This window comes from Bison bison, unplaced genomic scaffold, assembly GCF_000754665.1.
Source record: "Bison bison bison isolate TAMUID 2011002044 unplaced genomic scaffold, Bison_UMD1.0 scf7180017861046, whole genome shotgun sequence".
NCBI classification, from domain to species: domain Eukaryota; kingdom Metazoa; phylum Chordata; class Mammalia; order Artiodactyla; family Bovidae; genus Bison; species Bison bison.
In genome coordinates, this window is record NW_011491618.1 from 2,628,288 (window position 1) to 2,640,080 (window position 11,793).

At 49.1% G+C, this 11,793-nt stretch overlaps 1 protein-coding gene across 1 annotated transcript in view; it reads left to right on the forward strand.

Annotated features, from left to right (window-relative positions):
• MPP3 (membrane protein, palmitoylated 3 (MAGUK p55 subfamily member 3)) overlaps positions 1-11,793 on the forward strand; it is a 28,261-nt gene that overhangs the window by 4,083 nt on the left and 12,385 nt on the right. The window contains exons 8-12 of the mRNA XM_010832495.1: positions 1-60; positions 3,877-3,958; positions 5,452-5,537; positions 7,311-7,385; positions 10,662-10,858. The exon at positions 1-60 is cut by the window's left edge and continues 3 nt beyond it. Coding sequence (XP_010830797.1) covers positions 1-60; positions 3,877-3,958; positions 5,452-5,537; positions 7,311-7,385; positions 10,662-10,858 — 500 coding nt within the window. The remainder of the gene's footprint in view (positions 61-3,876; positions 3,959-5,451; positions 5,538-7,310; positions 7,386-10,661; positions 10,859-11,793) is intronic.

The window sequence follows — 11,793 nt, forward strand, 5'->3', positions numbered from 1 at the left end:
GAGGATTTTGATGAAGAATCGGTGAAGATTGTCCGCCTGGTGAAAAACAAAGAACCCTTGGTATGTGGTCCTCACCTCTCTTCCCCACGCTCTCCCTGTTTCCCACCCACCCACTGAGAAACCCAAGAAGGGACCCCCCACTGCAGTCTTTGGAGTAAATGATGGCAGCTTTGTCAAGGCTGCCACTAGTCCCTGTGACACCACTGTGTGCAGAGTACTCCTTTCTCTGGGTAGATTCAGCCTCCCTTTGCTGTGGCCAAGCTCCTTTGTGCAGTTGAGAACCTGTACAACTGTTCAGGGCAGCCCTGATCATCATGCTCTGAACAAGAGGTTGGCAAGCTATGATGCAACAGCCAAACCCAAGCCAGTCAGTGTTTGTAAATGAAGTTTTTTTGGTGCCTGGCCATCCAGTTCATTTACATGTCTAGGGGCCCCGCCTTTACATGGCAATGGCAGACTCAGTGGAATCCGTGTTGCCTGCAAAGCGTAAAACATTTATACTTGATCCTTTCCAGAAAAAGTTGGCCAACCTCTATTTTGAATTCTGAGGAAACCCAGGGTAGCAGCCATTCTTCTTTGCAGCTGACAGATTGTTATCATTGGTCCCGGTTCAGCATTGATTTACCGAGCTAAGGGACAGATTTGTTTATTAGATGGAGGGAAGTAGCAGCAGTCCAGAGAATTGAGGGCGTGCCCTAGAGAATACCACAGCTGGCCTTCTTCACTGTCAACTTTCACCAAGTGACCTCAGATGAACCGCTTCTGCACACTGGCCAGAGTTCTCCTCTGCTTTTGATTCTTTACTTTCAAAATGGGGGCAGTCATCCATCTACTCGGGAAACACACCGTGAACCCTTCTGTGTGCCAGGCACCATGTTAGGTGCGGGCAGTTCAGAGAGGGTTAAGACTTCCATGGGGTTCCCCGGTGGCCCAGTGATTAAGACTCCGTCCTTCCAATGCAGGGGCTGTGGGTTCAATCCCTGGTTGGGGAACTAAGAGCCCACGTGCTCCATGGCAAAGCCAAAAAAATTAACAGACTTAGTCATCACCCTCTGAGAGTTTACAGAAGGTAGTAACTGGGGTGTCCTGGAAGAGGTGATGCCCATGCTAAATTTTTTTTTAAAAAGAACAGAATTTTTCCAGAGGGAAGGGGGAGAAGAAGGGCATTCTACCAGTAGAACTGCATGAACAGAGCCATGGGAAGGTGAACAGCATGGTAGATTCAGGGAACTGGCCAAGTTGGAGGTCAAGTGTGACAGAGGTGAGGCCAGATCATTAGGAGAGCGTAAAGACTGGATTGTCACCCACAGTTGCTTGCCTGGACTCTGAAGGTAGTAGGGAGCCACTGAAGGGTTTTAAGTAAGAAATAAAATGGTCAGATTTTCAGTTTGAAAGATCATCTTGGCTATGAAGTAGAAAGTCACCTGGAGGGGGAAACAGAGGACTTATTTGAGAGTGGGGGCCAAATACATATGGTTCAGAGACAGAGCTTGACCTTGGTTTGTGGGAAGAGGGAAGAGGAATCCAAGAAATACATCAGAAATAAAATTAATGTCACTTTGTGACTGCCCCAGCTTGGGCAGGAATCTAAGGAGGCATCTTGGATATAAAGTGAAGGTGTCCAGCTGGGATGACAGGTGGGCAGTGGGACCATGATTCAAAAGGGGGAATAAAGAGAAACTTAGGATCCATTGAATTCAAGAGGCATGGGTGCCCGCAAGTGGAGACGTCCAGGAGATAAAGGCTTAGGTGTGTAGAGATGCGGACTTGGTAGCTGCCAGCATCCAGAAGGGGTTACAATCCCATCTGAGAGGCTGAGACCACCTGGGTGAAGCGTGTATGGAAAGAGACAAGGAGAGGACTCGGGCCAAGTGCTGGCCCTTTAATCAACATTTAAAAGACAGATATAGGAAGACTCAGCCAAGGAGACCAGTTGGTCACTGAGAAGTACCGTGAAAGAGGTGTCACCAGGGCCCAGGCTAAGAGAGCATTCCAGGGAAAGGGCGAATCAGAAGATCAGAGAGAGGAGACTGAGCGTGGCGATTGAGATGGCAGCTCGCGGGTCGCTGGTCCTTTTGCTGGTGCACTTGAGGCGGGCAGGGAGTGAGTCAGAGCAGATGCCTCTTTGAGAAGCTTGTTCCGAAGGAATGGAGACTGGCATCCACTGGATGGGGCTGCCACATTTTTAATGATGGGACAGGCTTGATAATATTTTTAGGACCAGGAGAAGGAGCCACTGGGGAGGGGGCATTGAGAATGCAGGAGAGGGAGGGAGGGAGATGGAGGGACCAGCCTAGCCAGGAGGGTCCCCTCCTCTGACTTGGGGAAGAGGAGAAGAGGGTAGACAGAGATGCTGGCAAGTTTGATGGTCTGAGGGACAAGAAGCCACAGGGTTCTTAGCTGCTGGTCTCTCTTTCCAGCAACACTCATTTTATGGACTTCAAATGAAGTCAATGATAAAGCGTGCCAGTGTGTTTGCACTTACAGCCAATAATTAGTGATTAGCATGTCTTGCCTGGAGAATCCCATGGACGAAGGAGCCTGGTGGGCTGTAGTCCGTGGGGTCACTAGGAGTCAGACACGACTGAGCGACTTCACTTTAACTTTTCACTTTCATGCATTGGAGAAGGAAATGGCAACCCACTCCAGTGTTCTTGTCTGGAGAATCCCAGGGACGGGGGAGCCTGGTGGGCTGCTGTCTATGGGGTTGCACAGAGTTGGACACAACTGAAGCGACTTAGCAGCAGCAGCAGCATGTACTGAACACTTGTGCTTAGTCACTCAGTCACTCAGTTGTGTCTGACTCTTTGCAACCCCATGGACTGTAGCCTGCCAAGCATCTCTGTCCATTGGGATTCTCCAGGCAAGAATACTGGAGTGGGTCTCATTCAGGGGATCTTCTTGACCCAGGATCGAACCCAGGTCTCCCGCCTTGCAGGCAGATTCTTTACCGTCTGAGCCATGAGGGAAGCCCATGTATACTGGAGTGGGTACCCTGTCCCTTCTCCAGGGGATTTTCTCAATCCAGGAATTGAACCAAGGTCTCCTGCATTGCAGGCAGGTTTTTTACCAGCTGAGCTACCAGGGAAGCCCATATTGAGCGCTAACTGTGTACTAAGGGCCTGGCCTGCAATATCTAATGTTAACCTTGCAACAACCCCAAGAGTCAAATGCTTTCCCACACCCCAGAGGAAACAGTCGCAGAGAAGATGAGGGGCTTCCTTGCTAATGGAAGGCCATTATTCTTAGTAAATGACAGAGTGGATTCAAACCCAGGGCCATTCAACTCCTGACTGCTGCCCTGCCCTGCCACAGCCCAGCCTGCCTGGTGCACGAGAGCTTGTTAGTGCCCTTCTCATCCTAGACATCATGTCTGCCGTGTTTTGGGGGCCAAGTCCTGGTCCCAAAGCTCCACCTGGGGCATAGTTGGTTCCCCTTGGCAACAACAGAAGGCCTGGTAACCCCGTGATTGGCTCAAGGCAGGTTGAGAATTTGCTGGCATGTATTCTCCTCATGATTAAATGTCTTTGCAAGAGGCAAGGGCTGTGATGTGATAGAGAAAACACTGCATTTGGCATCCCAGAAAGCTGGGTGACCTTGAAGGTGCTTACCTTCTCTTTGCCCCTGTCGCTTACCTGTCACATGAGGCTGTGACAGCATTACAGTCATGCTTTGTTTAAAGTGCTGTGCTATACTAATTTGAGATGTTGGTTTTATTTTGTCCTCAGCATGGCAAGGTGCCTGCTGGGCTGTCCCCCCTGGGGTGGCAGAGGGAGGAACAGGGGTGGGAGGGGGAGGCTCTCTCTGGTCCAGAGAGTCAGAGTCTGAGATTTGGGGCTGCTTCTTAGGGGCCTGCCTGCTCTGTCTCTGATGCAGGGGGCCACCATCCGGCGGGATGAGCACTCAGGGGCTGTCGTGGTGGCCAGGATCATGCGAGGGGGCGCAGCAGACCGGAGCGGTGAGTGGCATCAATGCTGGCCTGGCCACGGTCATGGCCATGGTCCCCCCAGCCTTCCTCCTTTGGTCATTGGTCTCCTTTCCTTCTCCCATTGGCTCACCTGTTCGGGATGTGCTTTACTTTCTGGGAGTCGGACTGGAATTCTCTTCTCCTTCCTAAGCCCAGTAGAAAATTTATTTGTTTGAAAATAGGTCAGGCATGGAGTCCTTTGAGGGTGATCAGGAGGGTTTGTGCATTGGCTTAGCCTGGGGATTGAGGTAGTTGAGCTTGGTAGGTAAATCCTAACTAGGGAGCAAGACACCCTTTCCTGACACCCCAGCTGCCTTAGCCAGCCTCAGTTACCATGGGAAGGGTGTTCATGTTCCTGATTTGTTTGAGTAGAAAACAAGTTAAGAATCACTGTTGTGAAACAGACTCACAGATTTAGAGAACAAACTTATGGTTACCTGAGAGGATGGGCAGGAAAGGGGATTGACATGTAAACACTGCTGTATTTAAAATGGATAACCAACAAGGACCTACTGAATATAGCACAGGAAACTCTGCTCAGTACTCTGTAATATCCTACGTGGGAAAAGAATTTGAAAAAGAATAGATACATGTATGTATGTAACTGAATCACTTTGCTGTACACCTGAAACTGACAACATTGTTAATCAACTATACGCCAATATAAAATAAAAAATTAAAAGAAAAAGAATCTTTGGTGTGTGGAGGAACTAAGTTGGGAGGCAGATCTCCTGGTGTAGGGGAGTGTTGCCCCCAAAAGTCTGGGGACCATTGTGGTGGGAGCCCTAAGACCAGTGCCTCCCATTAACAAGCACGGAAATGGCCCAAGTGTCTTGTTAAAATGCAGATTCTGACTCAGCAGGTCTTGGGTGGGCCCAAGACTTCTGCAGCCCTTCCTGCGTCCTGGGTGATGCTGCTGCTTCTGGACTGGTGTCCATGTTGAGTGGCAAATAGGGCCCCATATGCAGAGTTGCTTATCATTAAAGCAGAAGCCAACAGACAGGTGTGTCTAACACTCCTGACTCCATCTTCTCTGGTGCCCTTCAGTTTTCATGTAAAATTGGAGAAGGATGTCCTTGGAGTTACGTCTGTACACCCAGGAAGGGGAAGAGTTAATGATATTTTTAAAGAAGCAGAGGTGACAGCAGAAAGAACATGGGCTTTCTATAGCCAAGTAACTGCATCTGTGCACTGGCTCCATTATTTCTTAGCAGTGTGGCCTTGGGCAAGCTGCATCACTTTTCTGAATCTCAGCTGACTGTTTGTAAACTGGAGGGTTTTGCCAGGCTGCTGTGAGGCTGTGATTCGAGGTGAGCCACCCAGCACACCTGGGGATAAGTTCATCCCAGTCCCATTCACTACCTTTAAGCCTTGAATCTCCCCTGCTTGGGTTCTGTAGGCAGGTGCCAGAGGTGCCTAAAACTTCACGCTCTGGGAACCTTGGACCCCTTGCTGTGCTGACGGTCAGCCCCTGTGTCTCCTAGGCCTGGTCCACGTTGGAGATGAGCTCCGGGAAGTGAACGGGATCACAGTCCTGCACAAGCGGCCCGACGAGATTAGCCAGATTCTGGTCTGTGCCGTGCGTGAGCCGGGGGTGCGGTGGTTCTTCAGAGACCCAGAGCAGGGCACTTCCTGGAGCCAGGGCTGATCTAGCCCAGTCTCCCTGTTTTCATGGGGAGACTGCAAGCCTGGTGACCTTACAGTGTGCCCTGCACTGGGGCGGGGGTGGAGGGTGTCGGGGACAGGAGGAAGGGAGTGCCCAGACCATCTGCCTCTCTCAGACCCTGTCTTCAGCACAGCCATCCTCCCTACCCCCAGCCTTGTTTCCTGAGGATCCTTCTAGAAGACCCTCTTGAAAGGGTCCCCTCTTCCAAAGAGCTGAGGAATATGGAGTAAAAGGCTGTAGCACAGGAGAGCAAGGGCTTTGGGGTCAGCTGGTCCTGGGTTAGAATCTTGTCTCCATCACGTTACAATTGTGCAACCTTGGTGGTGGTGGTGGTTTAGTCACTAAGTTGTGTCTGATTCTTTTGTGACCCCATGGACTGTAGCCCACCAGGCTCCTCTGTCCATGGGATTTCCCAGGCAAGAATACTAGAGTGAGTTGCCATTTCCTTCTCCAGAGGATCTTCCCGACCCAGGTATTAAACCCAGGTCTCCTGCATTGGCAGGCAGATTCTTTACTAAATGAGCCACCAGGGGTGTCTTGTGTAACCTTGATGGACAAGTCATCAAATCATCAAGTTTTGATTTCCTTCCCTGTACAATAGGGGTAGGGATGGTTTCTCAACCAAGGCATAGTTATCATTAGGATGTAAACATCTGGAAGAGGGCATTGCACTTCACAACTGCGAGGGGATTCTAGGGTAGCCAGTGCTGGGATGGAAACAACCTTCTCAGTCCATTCTGGGAATGGAAGTCAAAACTGAAATTATAAAAAGCGCCTGTCATAGTTCTGACCTCTATAATCCTCAGGCATCCTCTTCCAGCACGACACTGTTTGCTAACTTTTAATGGTTTGGGGGGGCGGAAATGGGATGAGATCTCAAGTTTGGAGGCTCACTCTTTAAGGCCCCCGCTATAGGGGACCCTGGTTGCAGGCAGACCCTTCAGTCTTTCTGCCCCCTCTCCTTTTCCCCTGGTTCTGGGCACCAGCCTCCATTTTCCAGAGTGAGGCGGGATCAGGGACAGCATTGGGTGAGATGTGCTTTAATGGGCCGACACGTGCTTCCCCATGGGCCCCCACGTGGGGTGCAGCATCTGTCTCTGGTAGAAGGGAGGGGGACCCGAGATTGGGGAAGATGGAGTGGCCTGAGACTGGGGAAGATGCAGGTCAACAGGGAAGTGCTGGTTGGGAACCAGCCCCAAATCAGGCAGGAAAGAGGAAAATGAAATTGAACGATGATATGAAAATAACCCAAGAGAAAAGAAGGGCAGTGCTTGGGGGCACTAGAGGTCAGAAGGGAGAGAGAGAGCTGTATCTGTTGTATGCATTGTTCTCAAGTTCTCATTTAAAATCTTCTGGGGACTTTCCTAGTGCTCCAGTGGTTAGGACTCCACACCTTCAATTCTCCAGGGCCAAGGTTCAATCCCTGGTCAGGGAACTAAGATATTGCAAGCTGCATGGTGTGGCCGAAAAAAAAAAGAGAAAAGTGTTCTATCCCTTTGTCCCATAAAAATGCTTCAGTTAATTCATCTGGGTGCCACCACTGAAGGGCAGGTCATAGGGGAGGCTGCACGTCCAACTTTCCTTCTGCATGTGAGTTTCCAGATCTGGGAGGTAACATGTGATGTCCTGGAGGGTTAGACCTGGGAGATGATATGGTCATGTGCTGTCTCCTTTCAGGCACAATCCCAGGGATCCATCACCCTGAAAATCATCCCAGCCACCCAGGAGGAAGACCGCCTAAAGGACAGCAAGGTATGGCGGAGCTGAAGGCAAGGGAGTGGGCAAGGCGGGTGGTGGGGGTGGTGGGACTCCAGCCCTGTCTTTGAAACAGTCACTTGGGAAGAGATCATCCATCTGGTCCTCGGAGCAAGTGCTCGGTAGAGACCTGCAATTCAGTCACCAAGTGATTCATTTGTACCCCATCTCTTCTAAACAGGATTTGACGTAGCTTACTAATAAAAGACAAGAGTCTTCTAATTGAAGTAGAAAAGCCAGGCCATGAAGAGGAGGAGAAGATACCAAATGTTCCGGCTTCAGGCCCAATTAAGTAACTGCCATTTGTTTAACCTAGTGGAGCCTACCTTTGGTGGGCACCTGCTCTGTGCCAAGCGCCCTGCCAGATGCTGGAGACCAGGATGATTAGTAGCTTAGAGGTTTCCTGGTTCAGTAGGGGAGGCCGGGGACCCAGTGTCTCCTTGTTACGTGATAAGTGCTTCAGGAAAATTCTGTGCAGAGTTCTCAGTTCAGTCGCTCAGTTGTGTTTGACTCTTTGTGACCCATGGACTGCAGCAGAGTTCTAGGCACTTTCTTTTTCCCTTCACTGGGTCCTCGTTGCTGCATGTGGGCTTTCTCTGGTTGCAGTGAGCAGGGGCTGCTCCCTAGTTGTGTTCACGAACTTCCCATTACAATGGTTTCTCTTGTTGCAGAGCATGGGGCTCTAGGGCTCAGTAGTTGTGGCACATGGGCTTCCCAGACCGGGGATCGAACCCGTGTCCCTGCATTGGCAGGTGGATTCTTAACCACTGGACCACCAGGGAAGTCCCTAGGCACTTTGGAAGGTGGTACATAATAGGAGGGTTGGCAGTGAGCCTAGAAGAAGAGGGAGAAGAGAAGGGCAGGCAGAAAGGTCTGCATAAGCGGCGGCTCACAGACATGGCAGAGGAGTATGAGGTCCATGAGAAAGTGCATTGTGTGGGGCTCCAGGAGGAGGAAGGGGGTGTGCTGGTGAGGTGGGTTAAGGCTCTGTCTGAATGGCCTTGAATGCTTTGTTCAGAGTTTTGGCATTTGCCAGTGACCCCAGGAAACAGCAGAACAGGGTTGGGGAAGGGAAGGTAGCCAGTGCAACAAAGGGTGTCTTCTCAGCAAGTTACCACCACAGACAACCAGAACTTAATCCTGCTTCAGGATTCGGCGTCCCCTGTAGACCATGCCTCCTCCATTCCTCCTAACAGCTGGGAGAGCTGGGGAGGATGGGAATCTAGATACCAGCTCTCACCAGGCTGTACCCCAGGGGTTAATTCCCAGCAGTTCCTCTCTGCTGGATTAGGGGAGAGCAGATCCCAGTGGCTGGAGGAAGTCATTAGGCAGTCAGGGTGGGGTGCACTGAAAAGGTGAGGCCCCCAGGGAATATGGGAAGGCACCCCACAGGCCAAGTAACAGCCTCAGAGGCAGTGAGAAGCTCCTAAAGGTATTTAGTTTTTTGGTGTTCTTTGCTTGTTTGGTTCTGAGAGGGAAGCGATGGAAATCACATTTGTGTTTTACAAAGCTCCTTAGGGCAGTGAGTGGAGGAGGGTGGAGATGGGGTTCCAGGCACCTGGTAGGAGTCTGTTGTAAAAGCCCAGGTGAGAGATTGTTAAGCCCTGAGCTGACGTGGTGGTAGGGAGGATGGAAGAGGCATTACTCTGACTTCCCAGTAAACTTGGATCTGAACTTTCTGGCAGCCAAGGCAAAAAGGAGAACATAATGAATTACATACTTCTCTTGGAAGATGGAAGGAAGCATGCTGATTTTTTCAAGAAAACTAATTTTCCACCCCTACCTCCCAGAACCAGGAGCAGGAAAGATAGGGCATGAAAACACTTGGCATAGAGTAGATGTCAGTAAATATTTTGATGAATGGCAGTTAACAGCAGACAGTGTCTTTGATGGTTTTTTTTACGCAAATGAAGAAATCATCTTCATATGACGATTTCTTATTTGCACCTTCAGTTGAATCCCAGGGCACACATAATACCTGATGGAAGGTTGTTCTTCCTGGGACAAGCTGGTATGATCTCCATATGCAGCTTCTGCAGGTTCTAACTTGATACAGGAAGAGGATTTGGTTTTCCTGGAGGACAAAATGGGTAGCCTATCTCTTAGTCCATCCTTTCTGAATATTTTTCTTTTAGCTAGACGCTTGGTCAGGGCTGGCCGCCTTTTGAGTGCCTGGGAGCCTGGTGACATGTATGGCTAAATGAGGGTCCCTGTCCTCATAATATTAATATACGGCCAGAAAATTCATACTGTCGTCTAACTGAATCTCTTTTGCTTGGCACCTAAAGGATTTGGATTTGTCTAAGGAAAACCTCTGGCCTTTTTTCCCCCCTATTTGTTGTTGAAGCAATTGGGCCATAATGATTTGGAAGTAGGAATAAATAAATCCATGCCACTGAATTATAGAAGAGAATGAAGAAATGGGACCAAATGCTGTTCCCATCCTGTTCTCTAGAGGGATGGCTTCTGGGTACAGAAGAGAGCTGGGGGTTGGCCAAGTATGTGACTGATGAGACAGGGCTGAGCTGTCAAAGACATGACTGTCAATTACCCACTGAAAAGTGATGATGAAGAATTGGTAACAGTAGTTTCATTGATATTTATGTTCTTATCAAAACATCTAGACTACTTATTTAACAGATGGCTGCTGACATCATTAGCGGCAGTTAGCATATCAGAAATAACATTTGAGTTAGAAATTGTGCTTGCCTTTGCTTTTTTGCTCCCAAGACTAATGGTTGCTTTGTGTAGGCTGAGAGGCTATTGTAAGGTTAATAAGAAGATGTTTAGGTTGGAAAGGGAAATCCGTGAATCGTTTTCTGATTCTTTCTTTTTTAAATAGCTTAGCAAGTTGATGTTTTTTAAAGCATTTATTTATTTATTTGACTGCACCGGGTCCCGACTGCAGCGATCGGGATCCTCCTTCCTCTCTGCAGCCTCATGCAGGAACTTTAGTTGTGGCAGGTGAACTCTTAGCTGCAGCGTGGAGAATCTAGTTCCCTGACCAGGGATCGAACCCGGGCCCCTTGCATTTGGGAGAGTGGAGTCTTAACCACTTTACCACCAAGGAAGTCCCCATTTTTTTGATTCTTGATGGATTTCCCTTAAAAATGATTGAAGAACAGTAAGAAAATAGGTGTGGTGGGTTTCTGATTAGCCTTCTATTCTTGACACTGCTTGTTCTTCCTAATTGTGAACAGCCTTCTTCAGCTTTCCATGTGGCATAGACACGTCAGTGCTTTCAGGCCGTCTCACCTAGCTCCTCCCCTGCAGGTGTTCATGAGGGCCCTCTTCCACTACAACCCTCGGGAAGACCGGGCCATTCCCTGCCAGGAGGCAGGACTGCCCTTCCAGCGCAGGCAGGTCCTGGAGGTGGTGAGTCAGGATGATCCCACGTGGTGGCAGGCCAAGCGAGTGGGGGACACCAACCTTCGAGCTGGCCTCATCCCTTCCAAGCAGTTCCAGGAAAGGTGGGTCTGGGGCGTGTTGTAAGGGGGTGTGGTTCTAAACTGGCTGGAGGCGTAAGTACATGGCAGAGCCCCAAATCTCTGCTAGCAAACCCCGGGGTGGGGGTGCCCACGGAGTGTCCTTCTGTAAGCAAAGTACCAATTGTGCCTGTGTTGGTTCTTCTCTCGTCATCAGTAGTGATGGCTATTTGAGATTTTAGTCAGTGTATATAAATCTGTACTATATTAAATTAATGTATATTTTATAATGCCTACTTGGGCAAGTTGAAAAGTAAAATGTAAAAATACAGGAGAGGAGGATAAGGAAAAGAAAATTACCCAGTCTCACCACTATCTAAACAGCATAATTTCTTTCTTTCTTGTGCCTGTTATGTGAGTGGTGTGTATAGAATTTGAGGTCTCGCCTTTTCTTTTTTTTGGTAACTTAACATTTTGACATGAGCATTTCTAACATTACTATAGAATAATAGTATTTATTCCATACTATTAATTAATAGTGAAGAGTGTCAAAGTGAAAGTCACTCAGTCGTATCCGACTCTTTGAGACCCCGTGGACTATGTAGCCTGCCAGGCTCCTCTGTCCATGGAATTCTCTAGGCAAGAATACTGGAATTGCCATTCCCTTCTCCAGGGGATCTTCCCAACCCAGGGATCAAACCCAGGTCTCCCACATTGCAGGTGGATTCTTTACCATCTGAGCCACCAGGGAAGCCCAATTAATTGCAATATAATATTAATTAATGGTAATATAATATTTCATCAGGAGATGTACTATTTATTCACAGGCAGCAACTATGGTTTCTGCCCTGCAGGAGCTGACAGTTTAGCTGAAAAGTCACAAGTGGTTCAGACGAACACTTCATATAAATGTGATGGGTGTGAGGGTGGAGGATACCAGGTCTTAGCAGGAGCACTGGCCCTAGTCAGGGCTAGCATGA